This window comes from Pectinophora gossypiella, chromosome 3, assembly GCF_024362695.1.
Source record: "Pectinophora gossypiella chromosome 3, ilPecGoss1.1, whole genome shotgun sequence".
Lineage (NCBI taxonomy): Eukaryota > Metazoa > Arthropoda > Insecta > Lepidoptera > Gelechiidae > Pectinophora > Pectinophora gossypiella.
The window spans coordinates 3,201,784-3,219,719 of NC_065406.1; the positions used below are offsets into that span (position 1 = coordinate 3,201,784).

Consider the following 17,936-nt stretch of genomic DNA (forward strand, 5'->3'; position numbering starts at 1 on the left):
AATGACACGAATGATGTATGTTGGATAATCTATAGTTGTCGTATTAGTGTGCTCACGGATGCACGTATTTCAGGGTGGAGACAGGGTTAAGGCTGGTCAACAAAGCATGTCCAAACGTGTCCAGGCATTAGTAAAAAGTAATGATCACATAAAATAATCCGATGACATCAGCTGATTGAGATACACTAAGTAACAGCAAAGAAACACATGAGGGGAAAACATTTACATTCGCCAACGATATCGAAAGTTTTAAAATCGCAAAACGAATAAAAAAAGACCGGAATGTCGCTCCTGTTACGTGATTTCGGGTCAAAATATTGAATTTTGCACAACTTTGTGGAGAATTCGTGCTTATTGCGGAAGGGAAAAAAAATAAGTTAGGTAGTTGACTCAGCTGATCGGTGCATTGAACTTCTAAGGAGTTCTGAAACTTCCAGCGCAAGCGCTTGTCACGCGCACACGTCTGAATCACAGTCAGCTGATCCTTGTGAATATTAAACACGGACACGTCACACTTAGGTTTACCCTTTTTTATTGTCACGGAGGATTTCAATGACAAATAACGTACAAATCCAAACATTAGATAATATGCAGGTGAGATCATAGTCTCAGCTGATCGTGGGTTGAAGGATGGTCATTGGCTAGAACGTGTGGGTGTGAAGCTGAGTCGAGAGGATTCTTCAAGAGACATAAACCCTGAAAAGGCCCCATCGTGACGGTCCCAAAATAGTAATCAAATACGGACATAGCAATATGGGAATTTCGAGGTTTGGTAGCATTCAATAACTTGATGTTAAGCAAGTATGAAGTTGCGAATAAACACCTTTATGTAAGGCCGTGAACGACAAACACCGTGTTACGCATTTTGGTACCAGAAAACACACGTAAACTCACGCCCGTAATGGGGTAAGCAAAGACGCGTTCAGAAGAAATCTTGCAGCCACTATAACGCGAAGTTATATTTAAGACGGATACCTATATATTCGTCGGAAGAGAGGAAGGGGAAGACCAAGAAGAGCTTACATGGAACAGATTAAAGAGCAGGCGAACGTCGTGTTTTATAAGGAAGTGTAGGAATTGGTCTTGGATAGACAAGAATGGAGAATGCTAAACCGACAAGGGCGTGGCTCTTAAATTAGTGATGACTGTCGCCTTGTATGGAACACCGCGTAAACACCTTTTTGACAAGTTGCATTCGATTTTTTTAACAAAACCCAATAGACACGCTTCTTTCAATCCAGGTAAAATATTTTACTTTTTTACTTAAGTCTTTAGAAAATCACATCAGAATACGATTTTTCAGAAAGGCGGTTACTAAGTTTTAACTATAATGTGTCGATATGATAACCGCATAGTGACATAATATATATCACACTAATTTAAGAACCACGCTTTTGTCAGTGTAGCATTCGCCATGCTACTTTTTAGGGACAAATAGGGCAGTGGTTTCCCTCTTGTCTTCCCCCCTGCAGTACTCTGTCTGACGCGAGTGTGATCGCGCCCAAAATAGTCTTATTTCAATGCCGTACTAGGACTCCTGTCCTCCGCCTCTGAATAGTACTGACAGAATACATATAAACATATTGAACTTGCGTATTCCGTTAAAATGATAAAAAACCACTTGCACTTTGTATAGCCAAAGGTGCTAATTCGTCAATTGCAAATATGTATGCAATCGCCCACGTAAATACCAGGACAGTTTGCACAGCTGCAGAAACAATCAACAAGTGCAATGTTTATACTGCACCAAAATGGATGAAATATACTTAACACCTTCATTTACAACCGGGGAAATAAAACAAATACGGTTGTAATGTGCAGATAGCCAAAAGAGTTTGTCGTTCGAGTGACATCACAATCTTTAGGTAAAATCTTTCTAACGTGAGCCAGTCGAAAAAATAAAAAAAAAATTAACGTAATAGGTAACTCTTGAAACAAATCAAGAAATGTAATACTAAATTTAGTTACTGGCCACAAAAAATATACAAGTGAGCAGACGTCATCGTTTGACGAAGCTTAAGGATTGACATTTAAAAAAAGAACGGAATAGTCTCTTGAATATTACAGAGATTATTAGCGCCGCAGTGAAGCATTAGCGTAAGTAAGTAGCTACAAACAAAATGGCGCCCAAGATTGATCTAATTAAGTTATAAAATTGCACGTAATACTGACTTAATACATGGTGACACACTATAAAAAAAAACACATTTTTGCTTGTTCAATTGTCCGATAGGTTATCTTATCTAAAGCAATTTGTCCGCGGTGTCAGTAGGACGTCTCCTCTTATCGTGCGCATACGCATATCTCGTACACAGGTTGCAGAAGCTATCGCAAACTGCATTTTCGTCCATAAAATTGATAAAAACACTATTTTGGTCTAATAATGTAAACAATGTAGTGGAGGTCGGGAGTTGTAGAGGACTTTTGGTCGTTTAGTACCTATTTACTAGGACACAAGTGTTCAAAAGATAAGCGACGATACATATTCTTTATGCTCTTGAGCCGTGGTAGTCCAGCTGGTAGGTAGAACGCTTGCCTCTCACTTTGAGGTCGCACGTTCGAATCCAGCACAGGCCTAAACCAATGATAGTCGAATTTGTTTTCCCCATTTTAGGCAAGAAGGGGGTTAGAAAGAGACAAAAATAGCATATGTCACTCTCCATCACTTCAACTATCTCCACTCAAAAAACCACGGCAATTCGTTGCTCCGTTTTGTCGTGAAAGAAAGACGGACAAACAAACAGACACATGCATGTACATACACTTTCGCATTTATAATATTAGTATTGTTGCCTATACAATATATACTCGTAGGCCATTTATATTGTATAATACTATACGACGGAAATGTAAAAGTTACCTACAAAAAATGACCAAACGCATATTTTTAAATTCAGTTGAATTTATACACACTGGAAAAGAGATGGAAAATAAACAAAAACAACCTATAAGAAAGAGACAACAGCAATTCTAAAACGCATTCGACAAATCGTAATTGCCTGTAAATTGTCATTTGACCCGAGGGTCTCGTTATGGTAATGGATCCAGAATTAACATTCTAATAAAGGATGCGCTTGCGCCGATCCTCTTATTAACATTACTAACTAAGGTATGACATACTGAACTCTCGAAATCAATTCCCGAAAACCTTTAAAGAGGGTAAGGATGTGAATAAATGAAATTGAATATTGAAATGTAATTTCATTAAATGCCGTTTGTGTTAAATTTACGATTTCGGATTTTAAAGTAAAATTTAGGGTCGAATAATGCGAGTATTTGATTTTAAAAATGAGGGCTTTTTCAGCTTAAGTTCTTTAAAAACCGCATAGATGGCGTTGTTCAGTTTAGGAAGTTGTATTGTTATACACAATAGCCTTTTGCTATTGTGTCCGTCCAACAGGCAAAAGGAATATATCCCATAGATACAGCCAGTAAACCACAGCCTAAAAATGAATCATAGTAAAAGTCAACGAGTTCTTCCAGCCAGATCTTCATTTAGAGCGGAAAACAGATTTCAACAACTTCAAAGTCCATAAAAAACAAATACTCGGCCAAAAAGAATATCCACACTTCATAATTGTTTTTTACTTTGATCTGCTAACTGTACGGTTACGAGTACTAATATGTATACTATACACTTTGAAACCATGTCACATTAACTTTTTTGACAAATTAAACCGTAAGTCTCATTAAATGTTAAATATGATAGTGCGACAGGGTTCTAAAGTGGGTACATGATATTGCTCATGACTGTACTGTCACCATTCTAAACTCAACAACGCCATCTATGTGATTTTCAAGGAACTTCATCTGGAAAGTCCCTCTTTATTGAGTCGCAGAATGAGAATGAGTAGGAAGTGTTTTATTGTATGATAAAAATATAAATATCATAAACAATTATACGTAGTATAAACGTCCTAGACCTACTTAACCCATACTAATCTAGAACTTATCAAATATATTTAAAAAAAAAAAAACTCATGTTCGTGTAACTACAAGACGATAATGTTTCTAATTAGTCTGTAGAGTTCAACTGCTTATCACTTTTTATTCTATCTTCTTTGGCCTATCTTGCGTCTGTTAATACTTGGATGCTACCATAGTCTTTTTTTTTTGGACGTGACTTATTGTAGATTTGCCGCAGATGGCATTAACTACTTGGCCGGACAAATGGGGAGCTATGAAGGGTCTCACCCGGTGCAACGTTTAAAACAACAGGCCTGAGGGTGCCCAGTTGGGCGCGAACCTCGGCTCAGGGCGTCGTGTGAGAGGAAAAATATTTGAAAGAATTAATCGCTAATGGGTGGCCTAGTGGGTGGATAGCGATACGCGCTGATTGAGGGAAATCCGTCGACCACGCCGGTGGGGTCGGTATCGGGGTCCTGAAGTGTTTGGTGTCGCGAGCTAATTGGCTGCCTCTATGGCTAGAGTAATCGGGTCGTCGGGATCGTATATTACGTCCTTCGGCTACCATAGCACAGAATAAGAAATAATACTACGTATACAACGGCAACTCTCCGCCCCCCACTAGCGTCTGAGCTAGGTTTACCTCACACCCCCTCGAACACATTTTAGACTGAGAATCGTATCGCGTCAGACGACACACACACAGTTGCGCGTGTACGATAACATCAACGTGTAGTGTCTGTGTAATACGAGGTTGTTTGTATGAAGTGTCCGGGGTGTGACCATAGGCAAAGATTTGAACATAAACCCTGAAATGACATAGCAACTCCTTGAGACGCGTAAAAGAGGTCCGACCCAAAAAGACACGGGAAATAGGCGAGGGAGAAGTTCTTAGAAAAAACTAGCTTTAATCATTATCCCAAGCGCCGCAAATTCGCAAGGAAATTAAACGCAATATATTTAACCCATCAACATAAATTTAAGTAGTATTCTGCATTCTTGTCTATAAAGGGCCAATTCTTTGACTTCTTAATAAGTCACGATGTACCCCTTCTCTTTAATCTGTTCCATGAAGTTCTTCTTGGTCTTCCCCTTCCTCTCTTTCCTTCTACCTTGCGTTCTATGATGTTTTTAATAAATTCGTCGTGTCTTATTAAGTGTCCAATCATCTTGCCTCGTCTGTCCATTTAACTATTACTGTCATCATCTCCCTAACATAATCCGGTTTTTCACAGACTCCGCTTACCTAACCTGAAGATTTGACAGGTCCGGTTTTTTACAGAAGCGACTGCCTGACCTTCTAACCTGCGAAGGGAAAACCAGCCCAATACAGGTTACCTCCGAAATGCAATACTCGGGAATGTGGGTTTCCTCACGACGTTTTCCTTGCACGTAATAATCATTTACTAACCAAACATGAATTCGAAAACAAATTCGATCATTGGTTTAGGCCCGTGCTTGATTCGAACCTGCGACCGCGAAGAGAGAGGCAAGCGTTCTACCAACTGGGCTACCACGGCTTGCGCGTTTTTAACTATTACAGTGCAATATATAAAAACCGGATCTATTTTCAGCGGTGCAAATCCAAGCTTAACATCATAAATATCTCGAGTTATTAAGAGTCGTCTGCAGTCTCGCATGGCAGAGTCCAAGGGACTAGATAGGGCTGCCACAAGAGCGGTCAATGCCCTAACACTCCCCTAACAAGTACGTATTACAGTGCGCACTTCTGTTTTCTTAATATCTGAATACAAACGAATGCTAATTTCCATGTACCAATTCGAAACATGTTATGGCTGAGGATAAAAAAAGCAAAAAAAAAATATATATAAAATAATATAAATTATTTCCATGTTCATTCGGAGGTCGGTGTTGCGCTGTGGTCATCAAATATTAGATTTATCGTGCATCAGAATTTGAATTCAGGGTGGTTAAAATGGCCACATCGTATCAATTCATCTAAGAAAGCAATATTGCAATTTGACATTTGCGCATATAAAAGTAAATGCGCAATGCAAACAAATGTCAAATAGCAATGTTGCTTTATTAGATGAATTGTTTCGATGTGGCCATTTTAACCCCCCAGAACAAAGTACACGTTGCACCAAAATAAAAGAGAATATCGAATAGTATATAGGTCTTATCGCTTAAAGCGATTTCTTCTACACTTTTTGTAGAAAATAAAAGATTGCGTGTGCAAAGTAAGCAAATTATGAAATTCTGATTACTAAATCTAATCCCTAAAGGTGACAAAAAACTATTTCTTTTTTCTATTTAACATATTTATGAATTGAAGAAAAATTTAATAATAAGTGCAACATTTTGTCACGGTTTTCTATGACGCCACGGGTTGCTTTTTCATACAAATTCCATAGTAATTTCCTATTTTAACGTTTAGTAAAAGATATCGCCAAACTACAACCGTAGTTAGTTGGCGTCAACTGATTTCACTAGTTGGAAACTACCCTATTATACCATGATGCTAATTCCTGTAGATACCAACTAATTTTATTTTAAGTTATATCTGTCATTTTCTTCTCCGCCGAAAAGGAAAGGGACGGGTAATCGACAGGCATAAAATTTATGGAATACACGTCAATTTTAAACAGAAATCTAAAACAACCGTCTAAAAATTTTACAACGGCCAATAAACCGATAGAATTAAGTTGACAGCACACGTCAAACGGTTTGCATACCAGCGAGATACCTTTTTGATTCGCCCGGGTTATTCATTCATTTACTCATAAGAGCTGTCAATCAGCCGTCCCTTTCCTTTTAGGCGGATATGAAAATGACAGGTATAACTTAAAATAAAATTAGGTGTCTGCAGGAATCGGGGCCATTATATTTGCCAGGCAGTGTAGCAGCCCTAGATAAGTTCTAGGTACCTCTTGTATCATGGGCAATGTCTTCCTTATATTTATGTTCTACACTCCAGAGGTTACGTGCTTTATTAGAAACAATTGGATGAAAAAATGTAAGGCATTTTGCATGGTATGAAAATTAACAAGGTTTGCCTTACTAAGCAGCCGAGGCAAGAGGTTGTTACTAAGTGCAAATCACTACATATGTACGCTTAAATCTTTAAAACTACGCAACGGATTTTGAAGGGAAGAGAGGAAGGGGTAGACCTAGGAGAACATTTATTAAACAAAAGAGAAGGAGCAGGTCGTGTCGTATCGGGAGGTGAAGGTTTTGGCGGGAAGAAGAGAGGAATGGCGATTAATCCACCGACAAGAGCGCAGCTCTTAAATAGAGAGAGAGAACGAATTTTGATGCGTTTTTTTTAATAGATAGAGTGATTCAAGAGGAAGGTTTATATGTATAATAACATCCATTAAATAGTGAAGTAATACTGTTATTTTTGAGGTTTTTAATGTGATGTAAATAATTTCATTTTTTCCTCAGCATTGCACCCGAGCGAAGCCGGGGCGGGTCGCTAGTTCTGTATATTTATCTACCTTTGGACTTCGTATCAACCAACAGTGGCTGTAAGTCTCCGATTACTAGTGGCTCTGCCGACTCCATTAGGGATTACGGGCGTGAATTGATGTATGTTATATAAGTCACACGGTTATATTTGACCAACGCTACGAGTGGAGTTTGGTAGGGTTTGATAGAACAGAATCGATCGGCCTAAACTCGACTGATACATCACTATGCTAATGGACGTCACAACACTGGCTTCGTGACACCCGAAAGCTCCACCCCCGCCTAACAATACTTTTAGTATACTGTTTAAAACACCATTCCCTGCAACTTTGCCAAAATTCGCTGTTACACGAATAGGCAAGTTCCCAACTAGTCAAATCAGTTACTTATACTAAACGTCAAAACACGAGATTACTACGGAATTTGTATGAAAAAGCACACTGTGACGTCATAGAGAACCGTTATAAAATGTCAAATAATTTAAATAGAAAAAAGAAAATGCTTTTCGTTAGTTTTAGATCTGTTTTTATTTAGTTATCAGAATTTCATAATTTATCTTGAACCGAGTTAGTACACGACGCGATATTTTATCTCTATTTTTCCATCGTTTGGTGGACTATTAATTGAACTGATCTAGTCATTCTGTCTAACAGTTACCTACTTAAATCTCGTGAGCTGTGCTCTACCATTTTATACCTTCATATCATGTGAAGGTCCCTTGAACTCTAGCACGCGACCAAAGTAACGCTGATCACGGAACCTTAACGCTTCAGAGACTCCATAATAGTACCATAATAGCACTTTCATATATAACCCAATCATAAAGCAAAAACTGCTAAGCATTGTATAATGAACTTGATTTTGCAGATTTTTTTTCATAATAATTTATTAGGTAAGGCCCGAGTAATTATAATTAATAACTAGTTTTTACCTCTTTATCATAATCAAACCCATATTTTTTTATATTTTCATTTATTATTACTTTGCCATCTCAATAATATAATATAGCAAATGGAATTCCATAGTCTCTGCTTACCCCGGTGGGAAATAGGCGTGAGTTTATGTATGTATAATATAATATAGAGCAACAGTGCAAAGCATTTCTAAGTCAACGCTTAATGAAACAACACTGGTCTGGTGATGGATTGATTACAGGCTGTCGGACTTTCGACGTGCGCAAGATTCGCTTCGTTAAACTACTAAATATGTGGTATCCATCCCGGTGTCCTTGCGAAGGACGCGAGCAACCAACCGATTGTAAACTTTGTTTATTTCGTCTTTGGACTAATAGACTTTGAGCCAAAATCAGATACACGTACTGAATTTATAAATTTTCGAAAAAACAAAAACTACGTAGTTTACTGTGACAACTAGGACCTGGGAGTTAGAGGCCACATTGAATCAATTCACCTAAAAAAGCAATATTGCTATTCGACATCCCTTGACATTGCGCACTTACTTTATATGCGCAAATTGCAATATCGCAATTGAGATGAATTGTTTTGATGTGGCCTTTTAGACCTCCTGTTTTAATCTGATTGATACAAGAAAATCTACCTGGCAAGATATGACCTACGCTATCAGTAACTTATCCGGCAGATAGGCCATAAGACGTCTGCGTTAAATACTGAATTTCGACAAACTGTTATCCGACAAGATTTTACATCGACAATGGCCCCGATTCCTGCAGACACCTAATTTTACTTTAAGTTATACCTGTCATTTTCTTATCCGCCGAAAAGGAAAGGGACGGATGATTACAGCTCTTAATTTTAGGAATGAGTGAATGAACAAGCCGGGCGAATCAAAAAGGTATCTCGCTGGTATGCAAACCGTTTGACGTGCGCTGTCAACTTAATTCTGTCGGCTTATTGGCCAATGTAAAATTTTTAGAGGGCTGTTTTAGATTTGTGCTTAAAATTGACGTGTGTTCCATAAATATTATGCTTGTTGATTACACGTCCCCTTCCTTTTATACGGATAAGAAAATGACAGATATAACTTCAAATAAAATTAGATAGTGTTTACAGGAATTAGCACCATTATGAATGGTGTCTGTGTAAAACGAGGTTGTTTGTATGAAGTGTCCGGGGTGTGGTAATACTACACTCCACATCAAATAATGTTATATTATCCAAGAACAATAGCTTTAACAGAGTAACATTACACCTGTTACCTACGATTTTTTTTTAAATAAATTAAGTGTCAAACACCGTGCTCTCAAGGTCAATCAATTAGGTTTCTTTAATAATGTAGCCATTGATAAATCCATTATGAAATTAGTAACTCATTCATTACTAAGAATGTAGCACTTAATTGAACGGCTATTTAATCGATGGACAATATTTAAAAAGAAACAATTAATCACTTTTTCACTTGTATAAGATTGATGATTTACTGTAAATTAATTACTTGTTTTAAAAGTAGCATAATTGCCAATAAAAATTTTGGAAATAGATGTACTTACTTTGTACGTACAGTCATGAGCAATATAATGTACCCACTTTAGGACTCTGTCGCACTAACATATTTGACATTTAGTGAGACTTACACTTCAATTTGTCAAAAAAGTTAATGTGACATGGTACCAAAGTGTATGTACATATTAATGCTCGTGACCGTACACATAAAATTCCTGAAGAACTTTCATTACGTATATTTTCGGTTACTACTTACTGATGTAAGTACGTAGTCGTTACATGAGGCATGTCACGGGCCTTTGGCGGCTCAATAATAACCCTGACACCAGGGTTGATGAGGTTTATCCACCTCACAACCCACACGATAGAAGAGTATATTTTCTTATTTAAATGTTCAGTAAACAGGCCACATAACCCTTTCAGCATGTAATCAACAAATCGTGTTTCAATTTCTCAAATGATTAAATAATAATTTAGATTTAAACATTTTAAACTCGGGGTAAGTGCAAGTCTCATCAACCAGACTTTACTCTGACTTAAGAACTATTTTTATTAATTACACTAACTAAAAATACTCGTAACATAACATCGTAGGTATTATACCGGTTATGACGTTACATAACATAATGTTAAAGTTACAAGAAAAGTAAAAACTACGAAAATTCTTTTAAAAACATAAGCCTTACAATCTCAGGCGCATTGAACCAAGACTAGCTGACGTATCCGGCGCAACTTTTTAATGGCGTATTTTTTTCAGTTAGCCAAGCGTGGAGCATGCTTTAGACTTGCAAATGTACTTACGGGCCCTGATTTTATATGGTTTCCACTCCACATTTTGCTAGCAAACGTGTAATGAACACGCTAGTTAGTTCACTGTATTAATTATTTTACAAAAGCCATTATAATAGTCCGTCTTAATGAAGCGCTTGCGCAATCGCAGAGGTAAGCCACGCCACGGCTAGAATTGTAATTGGTTTTTATTACGAGGTACAATTGTGTAATTTCCTAGGTCAAAGATAAATTATGAAGTTCTGATTAATAAGTAAAGACAAATCTAAAAAAAAACAACAAAAAATGTTTTCTTTTTTCTACTTATTTATGAATTTTAATAAAGAAAAACGTAATAAGACGTTATGTCACATTTTTCTATGACGTCTCAGGTAGCTATTTCATATAAATTCCATAGTAATTTCGTGTTTTGACGTTTAGTAATAAGTAACTGATTTGCCTAAGATAACTTATGAAGATAACTTATTTATGAATTTTAATAAAGAAAAACGTAATAATAAGTGCGACATTTTGTCACGTTTTTCTATGACGTCTCAGGTAGCTATTTCATACAAATTCCATAGTAATTTCGTCTTTTGATGTTTAGTAAAAAGTAACTGATTTGACTAGTTGGAAACTACTCTATAAAGTTTTGTTACGAAATTGAAGTTATGGAATTATCGGTAGGTACGGGTAGAACTTTCGCCTGTGATTGCTATCGGGGTGGGCTGAGCTGACAAAAGACAGGTCTGAAGACAACCGGCAGTCACACTTGATTTAAAATCCTGTGATGGATATCTGATAAAATATTAGTTTTACTTTAAAATAAATTAATACTTTCAAGGACAGAACGTCTAATGACGTTCCGATCCCAAGGTGTCATATTACCTATTATGAACCATCAATGACCCATGGTCTCTGTCCGTGAAAGGGTTAAATAGTTAAAATAAGTGTTGCCTTAGTAAAAATGTCATAAGCGCCATCTTGAAAAAACAGATTCTGGTTCGATCATTTGACGTAAAATCTGGCTGACTAGGTACTATCCGGATTGCAACCTTGGTCGAGTGGTTAAGCGATTGACTCACGATCCGGAGATCCCGGGGTCGACTTCCGGTCGGGACATATCCGATTGTTCAAATTGAAAGGATCAGTGCTTTGCAAGAGCACGTACTACTTCGGCCTACTAATTACTGATGTAAGCTTCTACTTGTGTCTGGCGTCTCAATAATAACCCTGACACCAGTTGCTGAGGTTGGTAATCCACCTCACAATTACAATCACAACCCACAGAAGAAGAACATTTAACAAAAACGTCAAAACCGGATTGTCCTTACGACGACTACTGAAGCACGCGCATACTTCTCGCATTTTTTATTTAGCATACCTATCACTGAAGACTATCTATAAATCAATATTAATTAGTTTTATATTTCTGCAGGCAACCGTAACTGACGAGTGTCGCGTGCTAATAAGAAAAAAAAAACATTCATACCTAATTGAGATCTTAGACGCCTAGATGTCTAATCTATTTGACAATTTAATTTTACCACTGCTATGACACTGAGCGATTATTTAATTAATAAAACAAAAAGTGGCTTTTATCATTAGGAGATTTCTAAATAGTCACTGTGGTCCTGTGGTACAATGGCGTGCTTCAATCGGGAAGCACCAGTTCGAATCCCGGTACCGGACTTGCACCAATGAGTCTGGCAGGAACAGGTACACCTCCCAAGACCTTTTGTTTCGCCGTCCGAGAGGCCTCCGCCAGGTCTTGATTTGCCTTGGCTTACCTGGAAGTCTCTAAATAGACTTCGGACTCAGGTGGGCCGAAGTAAGGACAATTTGTTCAGGTGGGGTTTCTCGGATGGCTCGGACTTAAAGTGCAAGTGCGGCACTGTTCCCCAAACGATGGAACATCTTACATCGTGTCCTGCGTGCCCGAACACCTGCACGCAGGAGGATCTGATGAGCGCTGCAGATAGCGCCATACTTGTTGCCAAGTTTTGGGCCGATACTATTTAGTTTGCCATCGACACAATAAGAAGAAGACCAATGAGTTATTAATTTATCTTAAGTGCAGTTTACACTAACATAGTTGGCTCGACCATTATAGACGGCGATACGGCTCACCACCTATCACGTTGAACTAACAGAAAGCTCGGTAACGCGTGGGTACTTAGTTCATCTTGCGATGGATGAATGACTGTACCTATGACTACCCCAATTGGGATATAGTCGTGAGCTTATGTGAGATTTCTAAATAAAGAAATAATATTGGCAGATCCACAGATTAGATGCCCCTAGACGCCACGGTATGTTAGATTAAAATCATTACGTCGACATGCACGCGCATGGAATGATAGCAAGAACCATGTGCGTCAATTTATTTCCGAACCGCTTAAATGAGAGAGACCAGCGAATACAGTATTTGATTTTCAGCTAAAGCTATTACCTACCACAACCACAAAGAAAAAACAATACCTATAAATATTTCATAACTAGGTAATATAAGTAATATTTCAACTATTATTTTCGCTTTTGACGTAATTTTGCGTAGGTACATCAAACTGGTATTAAATTATATTAGTGTTAGTCTTGGCGTAGTTTAAGTTCAAATCGTACGACAATCACACGTATTGATTTCCCCACTCGACATGCTCTTTTCCATACTATAGTATGAGCCTATGTCTAGACGCAAGTAGTCTGTGGGTAACTCAGACAACCCATAATTTCAGTAATTGGAAATTTTGGCCAAATCATTGTCATTAGGTTACATTAGCAGTAGCCAGCAAAAAGGCAATATGTTAGAATATTGACTTATGATTGGTACCGGAGATTTTCAATTGTAGTTTTTGTTAAATACTCATTGGTTTTCTACTTTTTTCTGTGTTAAAGTGCTCCTTCACTAGGACCATTCGCGTGTAATGGAACGTTTTTGAGCATTACGTTACAATAGGCTACTTGACAACCTAGTCAAATGAGATACTTTTTACGAAACGTCAAAACTTCTCTTTGGAGTTTGTACGGAAATACTGTCCTGTGACGTCATCACTAAAAGTGGTCAAACATTGTACTCATTGTTACTTAACTCATAAATAAAAATCGATATATTTCTAGATAAGGTTAATGACTATAGACTGGCCTCCTAATACATGGGATTAGACATAGAGAGGAGTGGCTGTGTACGTATTACACTTCAGTCTACCCCTTCGGGGATATGGGCGTGATGAGTAAGGAATTATTATAATTCCACTACTCCAGACCTGTCTGCAAAACTAGTTCGAAACAAAAAGTATTTATAATGTGTGAAGAACAAAGCTTTGAGTTCACATAATTAAAACAGAATCTAGATTCTTCACACTAGTTGAGCACGGCTCTGGACCGTGACTAAAGAACGGGCAGTTTTTTTGCACCTATTTGCCATGCTAGCAGCAACAGACTTTAATATTAAATCTAGTAGTACATTATATAGACATTTAAAAAAAAAGTGTATTTGTATACACCCAATCACAAGGTTTTAGACAACAAGTTGAAGCTACTGTTGAAGGAGATGACGGGAGAGTGTGTATGTTTGGTGGGGGGTGTGGGTATAGCTCTGCCTAACCCTTTGGGGTTACAGGTGTGACGCTATTTTATTGTTAGTGACAGTTACCGTTGGATGTGTTACATAAACTTTTTTCTTCTACCTACTTAGGTACTTAATTTCAGAATTATTTGATACTTTTTATAGATTTAGATATTTAATAAATTCTTGCATTCATAAAAAATATTACAATTACATATTACAATCATGAGTATGATTGTAATATGATCATTACACAAACCTGATGTAGCAAATTTCATTCTTTTATAACCTCTTTTTTTGGTGACGAAGGTTAAAAATAAGCAATTAAGTGTGTACACCTAATGCTTCCCTGAATCTCTTTGAATGCTCTACGTCTGAATTTCATGGTTACCTGTTTTAAGGGAATCTCAAGAGAAAATTTTAAATATAAACAAAATCTGAATCGGCTTAATAATGATACATAGATCAAAAGAATTTCGCATGGACAGGAAGAGGACCTGGTGGTGTAATGGTTAAATAAGTGTAAAAAAAAAAACAATTTAATTTTCTCTTTGTGAACAATTAGGTACCTACACAAAAATGCATTAAATTTTGAAATTACAGCACTATAATATTGGCTTGTACCACTGTACATTCAGTGACATTCAATATTTTTAGGCTAAACCTAGAACTATTTCTGTTACCATGACAATTAACATTAAATCCCATTTTTATATGAATCCTCTAACCTAAGATTTGATAGGTCTAACAATAAAAATATAATTACAATTATCAATACATCAGTACATAGGTACAGAAAGAAGATATTCTTACCTTGGAAGTTGGTCTGCCAGTTCTGTTCCAATCTGCATGGTACAAATCTGTCCATAGGCTCAGGCCGGACCAGCACAGACTGCTTCCGGCTCATAGGGCTGCATTGCTGCAGCAACCGCCTCTCATACGACTCACTGAACATTATCACAAAGTCCTCCACAAACTTAAGTCCATACAATATCAAAAAACGAGGGTAAATGGAAGAATCGGACTAGAATGATTATCAGAAAACAAGAAGGTACTCAACCAATCATATTGCTGTATATTAATGGTTTATCGTTCTATATTCGCGTTGTTGTTTATCTAGTCCTGAAATTATATTACGCAGCGTGTAGAGTAGCGAGCCCCACGACTGCTAACAAGCATTTGATCGCTTGTTGTAGCTCTGAAGGGCCCGAAAGTGATATCAGACACGACAACATTATTCTTCCATAACCGATAAGTATTACACAAAAACACAATTGTCTCAACAAAATATAACAACTTATTATCGTTTCACGATGAACAAATACACGAAAAAGCGTCCAATTTGGAATTTACAGCACAAAATTAGAAAATCAATTTCGTTCCTGTGGCACAAAAATAAATGCTGTGTTGCAAGAAAAAAAAATGTTGACGATTTTGAAAAGAAACGGTTGCTCCGAATATTATATACGTTTTTTTTTGTTTGATTGTTTTTAACAAACTAGATAAATCACAATTTCTAAACTTTAATAAAATATATTTTGTGGTGTTGTAGTGAGTCGTAGACATGAAAAAGAAAAAAATCTAATATAATATTTAGTATTAACGTATTTATGTTATACAGCCAATATTACATAATATATATAATAATATCTTTATTTCGTACCATTAAAGCCTTAAATATATGACAATATTTGTTTACATTTATAAATGTGTAGTTACAGGCTGTGACATAATTGCTATGAGTCGGCTGTCATCCCTAAAAGTTTTTAAAACTTAGCTAAGGATACCAGCTACCATCCAAAAGTTGTATGCAAAAGCCAAAATTGATTAACTTCAAGGAACAAAAATGGTAGTAGTTACGGTTGTCTATATGTATGCAGCATTTAAAAAATCCGTCATGAATTCGTCAGTCCCATGGGCTCAAAGATCTAGTAACCAAAACACAGAAATCTCCAATATGTAATAAAAAAATATGAAAAAAATGTAATGGCGGAAAAAGTGTGAGTCGAAGGCAGTCATTTCTCTTTGGGGAATATTATTATATTTCCCCTATTTCTAGGCCTTTTTAACCGTAAGGAATGATTTTTCTGGTAGTGTAGGGTTAGGAATTAGGATAGATATCAAAAGTTTTACGTTCTGTATGTGTTACAAAAACTAAATCTGTGAATAAACTGCATTTATAATCTTCAAAAATGGATAATCGTCGTAAACGTGGAGAGGAAAGCTCTGATGATTCTCCTATGTATTCGAGGCTATTTATAGTTTGTGAGAAAGGGCTGACTAAAGAGCATTTTGAAGATGCTTTTAACAAATTTGGTACCATTGAAGACATACGAATGCCGCGAGATCATAACACTGGAGAATCTAAAGGTATCGCTTACATTAAGTTCTCTAAAACATCGGAAGCTGCGAATGCTATGGAGGAAATGAACTTAAAGGTTTTACCGAACTCGAACCGACCCTTGAAGGTTATGGTTGCGGGTAACCGCTCCGATATCCAAACTGATGATCATGATGATGAAAAATATAGAAGAATATTCATAAATGTTGCTAAAACTGCTACTGAAGATATGCTCCAAGAACATTTCAGTGAATTTGGCCATGTAGAATCTATTCTGATTCAGAGAGATAGAAACTCCGGAGAGTCTAGAGGTTTTGCTTATATCAGATACAGGAAATTCTCTGAAGCTGCTTGTGCTTTCGAAAACTGTGAAAGAAAGTATAGAGCAATCTTTGCACTTCCAAAGGGCCACAACAAACGTCCCGAAACCAGTTTTGAGTTTAACATTAACAATCTAGCTACATCCTCTGCAAATATGCGCACTTCAGTTTTATCGCTGATGAAAACTCGGCCTGGGAATTACACCCGTGTTAATTTCATGTGTTCTCCTTATATAAACCAAAAGCAAGTAGAGAAGTTATTTGACATTATACCAGGGATGGTGGTCTGCCAATTCTATGTAGATTTGGTACGTAATTGCGGTAAGGGCACAGTTTCATTTACTAATCCTGTATCAGCAGCATATGCTGTGGAAAAATTGGACAGATTTGAGTATCCTCCAGGATCACACATTCTTGTTAGGCCTGACAACACAAAATTTGATCCAAAGGACAATAACTTTACAAAACTGCCAAATGCAGTATCTAACTTAAAGAATGCAATCTCTGCAACTACTAATGCAGATTCCCCTGATTTAGCTCAATTGGCTGAAGCTATAGCAGAAGCTTCCAAACTCATCAAAATGGCTACTGCAGGTGTTTCTGATGATATGATTCCTAATAGTAATGATTTAAACTATTGCAGTGTAAAGCTTCCTCCTACTCAGCCCCTAGCTGACGTTGATAGTCCAGTGGCTAAAAGATGTTTCTTGGTGTGCAAACCTCAACCCCCACCACTGACTATCTTACGGGATGTATTTTGTCGGTTTGGAAACCTGATCAATGTTTATACATTGCCCAATAAGACTGTAGGCTATGCTCGTTATGCTACTGTTGAGGCTGCAGATAATGCAATGAAATCTTTGCATGGAGCAGAGATTTGTGGTGTTCGCATGAAAGTTCTCGAGGCAGAAGACGAAGCACCTGCCAAAAGAATGCGTTATGATTGACGTGACATAAGATAAAAGAACAGACAGGACAACAACTAACACTCAAGACATTGGACCCCAGGACATTTCCATTTTAGACATCAATTTCCCCTTATATTGAATATAGACTTGTAGAACAGACAAATAAAACTTATTTCTTCTGAATTGACATTATTCTTACATTGAGATTTATAAAATGACAGACCAAATCACTTTCAAAATTGTTTAGCTCCATTCATATTATAAGTCTCAATATTT

At 37.1% G+C, this 17,936-nt stretch overlaps 2 protein-coding genes across 2 annotated transcripts in view; one reads left to right on the forward strand and one right to left on the reverse strand.

Moving 5' to 3' along the window:
* The window catches only part of LOC126380386 (fizzy-related protein homolog), a 52,647-nt gene extending 37,160 nt beyond the window's left edge, over positions 1–15,487 (reverse strand). The window contains exon 1 of the mRNA XM_050029780.1: positions 14,905–15,487. Within this exon, the coding sequence (XP_049885737.1) occupies positions 14,905–15,046 (142 nt within the window). The 5' untranslated portion in view covers positions 15,047–15,487. The remainder of the gene's footprint in view (positions 1–14,904) is intronic.
* A 604-nt stretch (positions 15,488–16,091) lies between these two features.
* LOC126380430 (RNA-binding protein 45-like) lies at positions 16,092–17,843 on the forward strand. The gene has a single exon (XM_050029822.1). The coding sequence runs from the start codon at positions 16,284–16,286 to the stop codon at positions 17,697–17,699; it is 1,416 nt and encodes a 471-aa protein (XP_049885779.1). The 5' UTR covers positions 16,092–16,283; the 3' UTR covers positions 17,700–17,843.
* Positions 17,844–17,936: the final 93 nt, after the last annotated feature.

Bases quoted from the DNA above. Each gene is read 5' to 3' on its own strand.
- LOC126380430 (XM_050029822.1), top strand. From the start codon at position 16,284: ATGGATAATCGTCGTAAACGTGGAGAGGAAAGCTCTGATGATTCTCCT.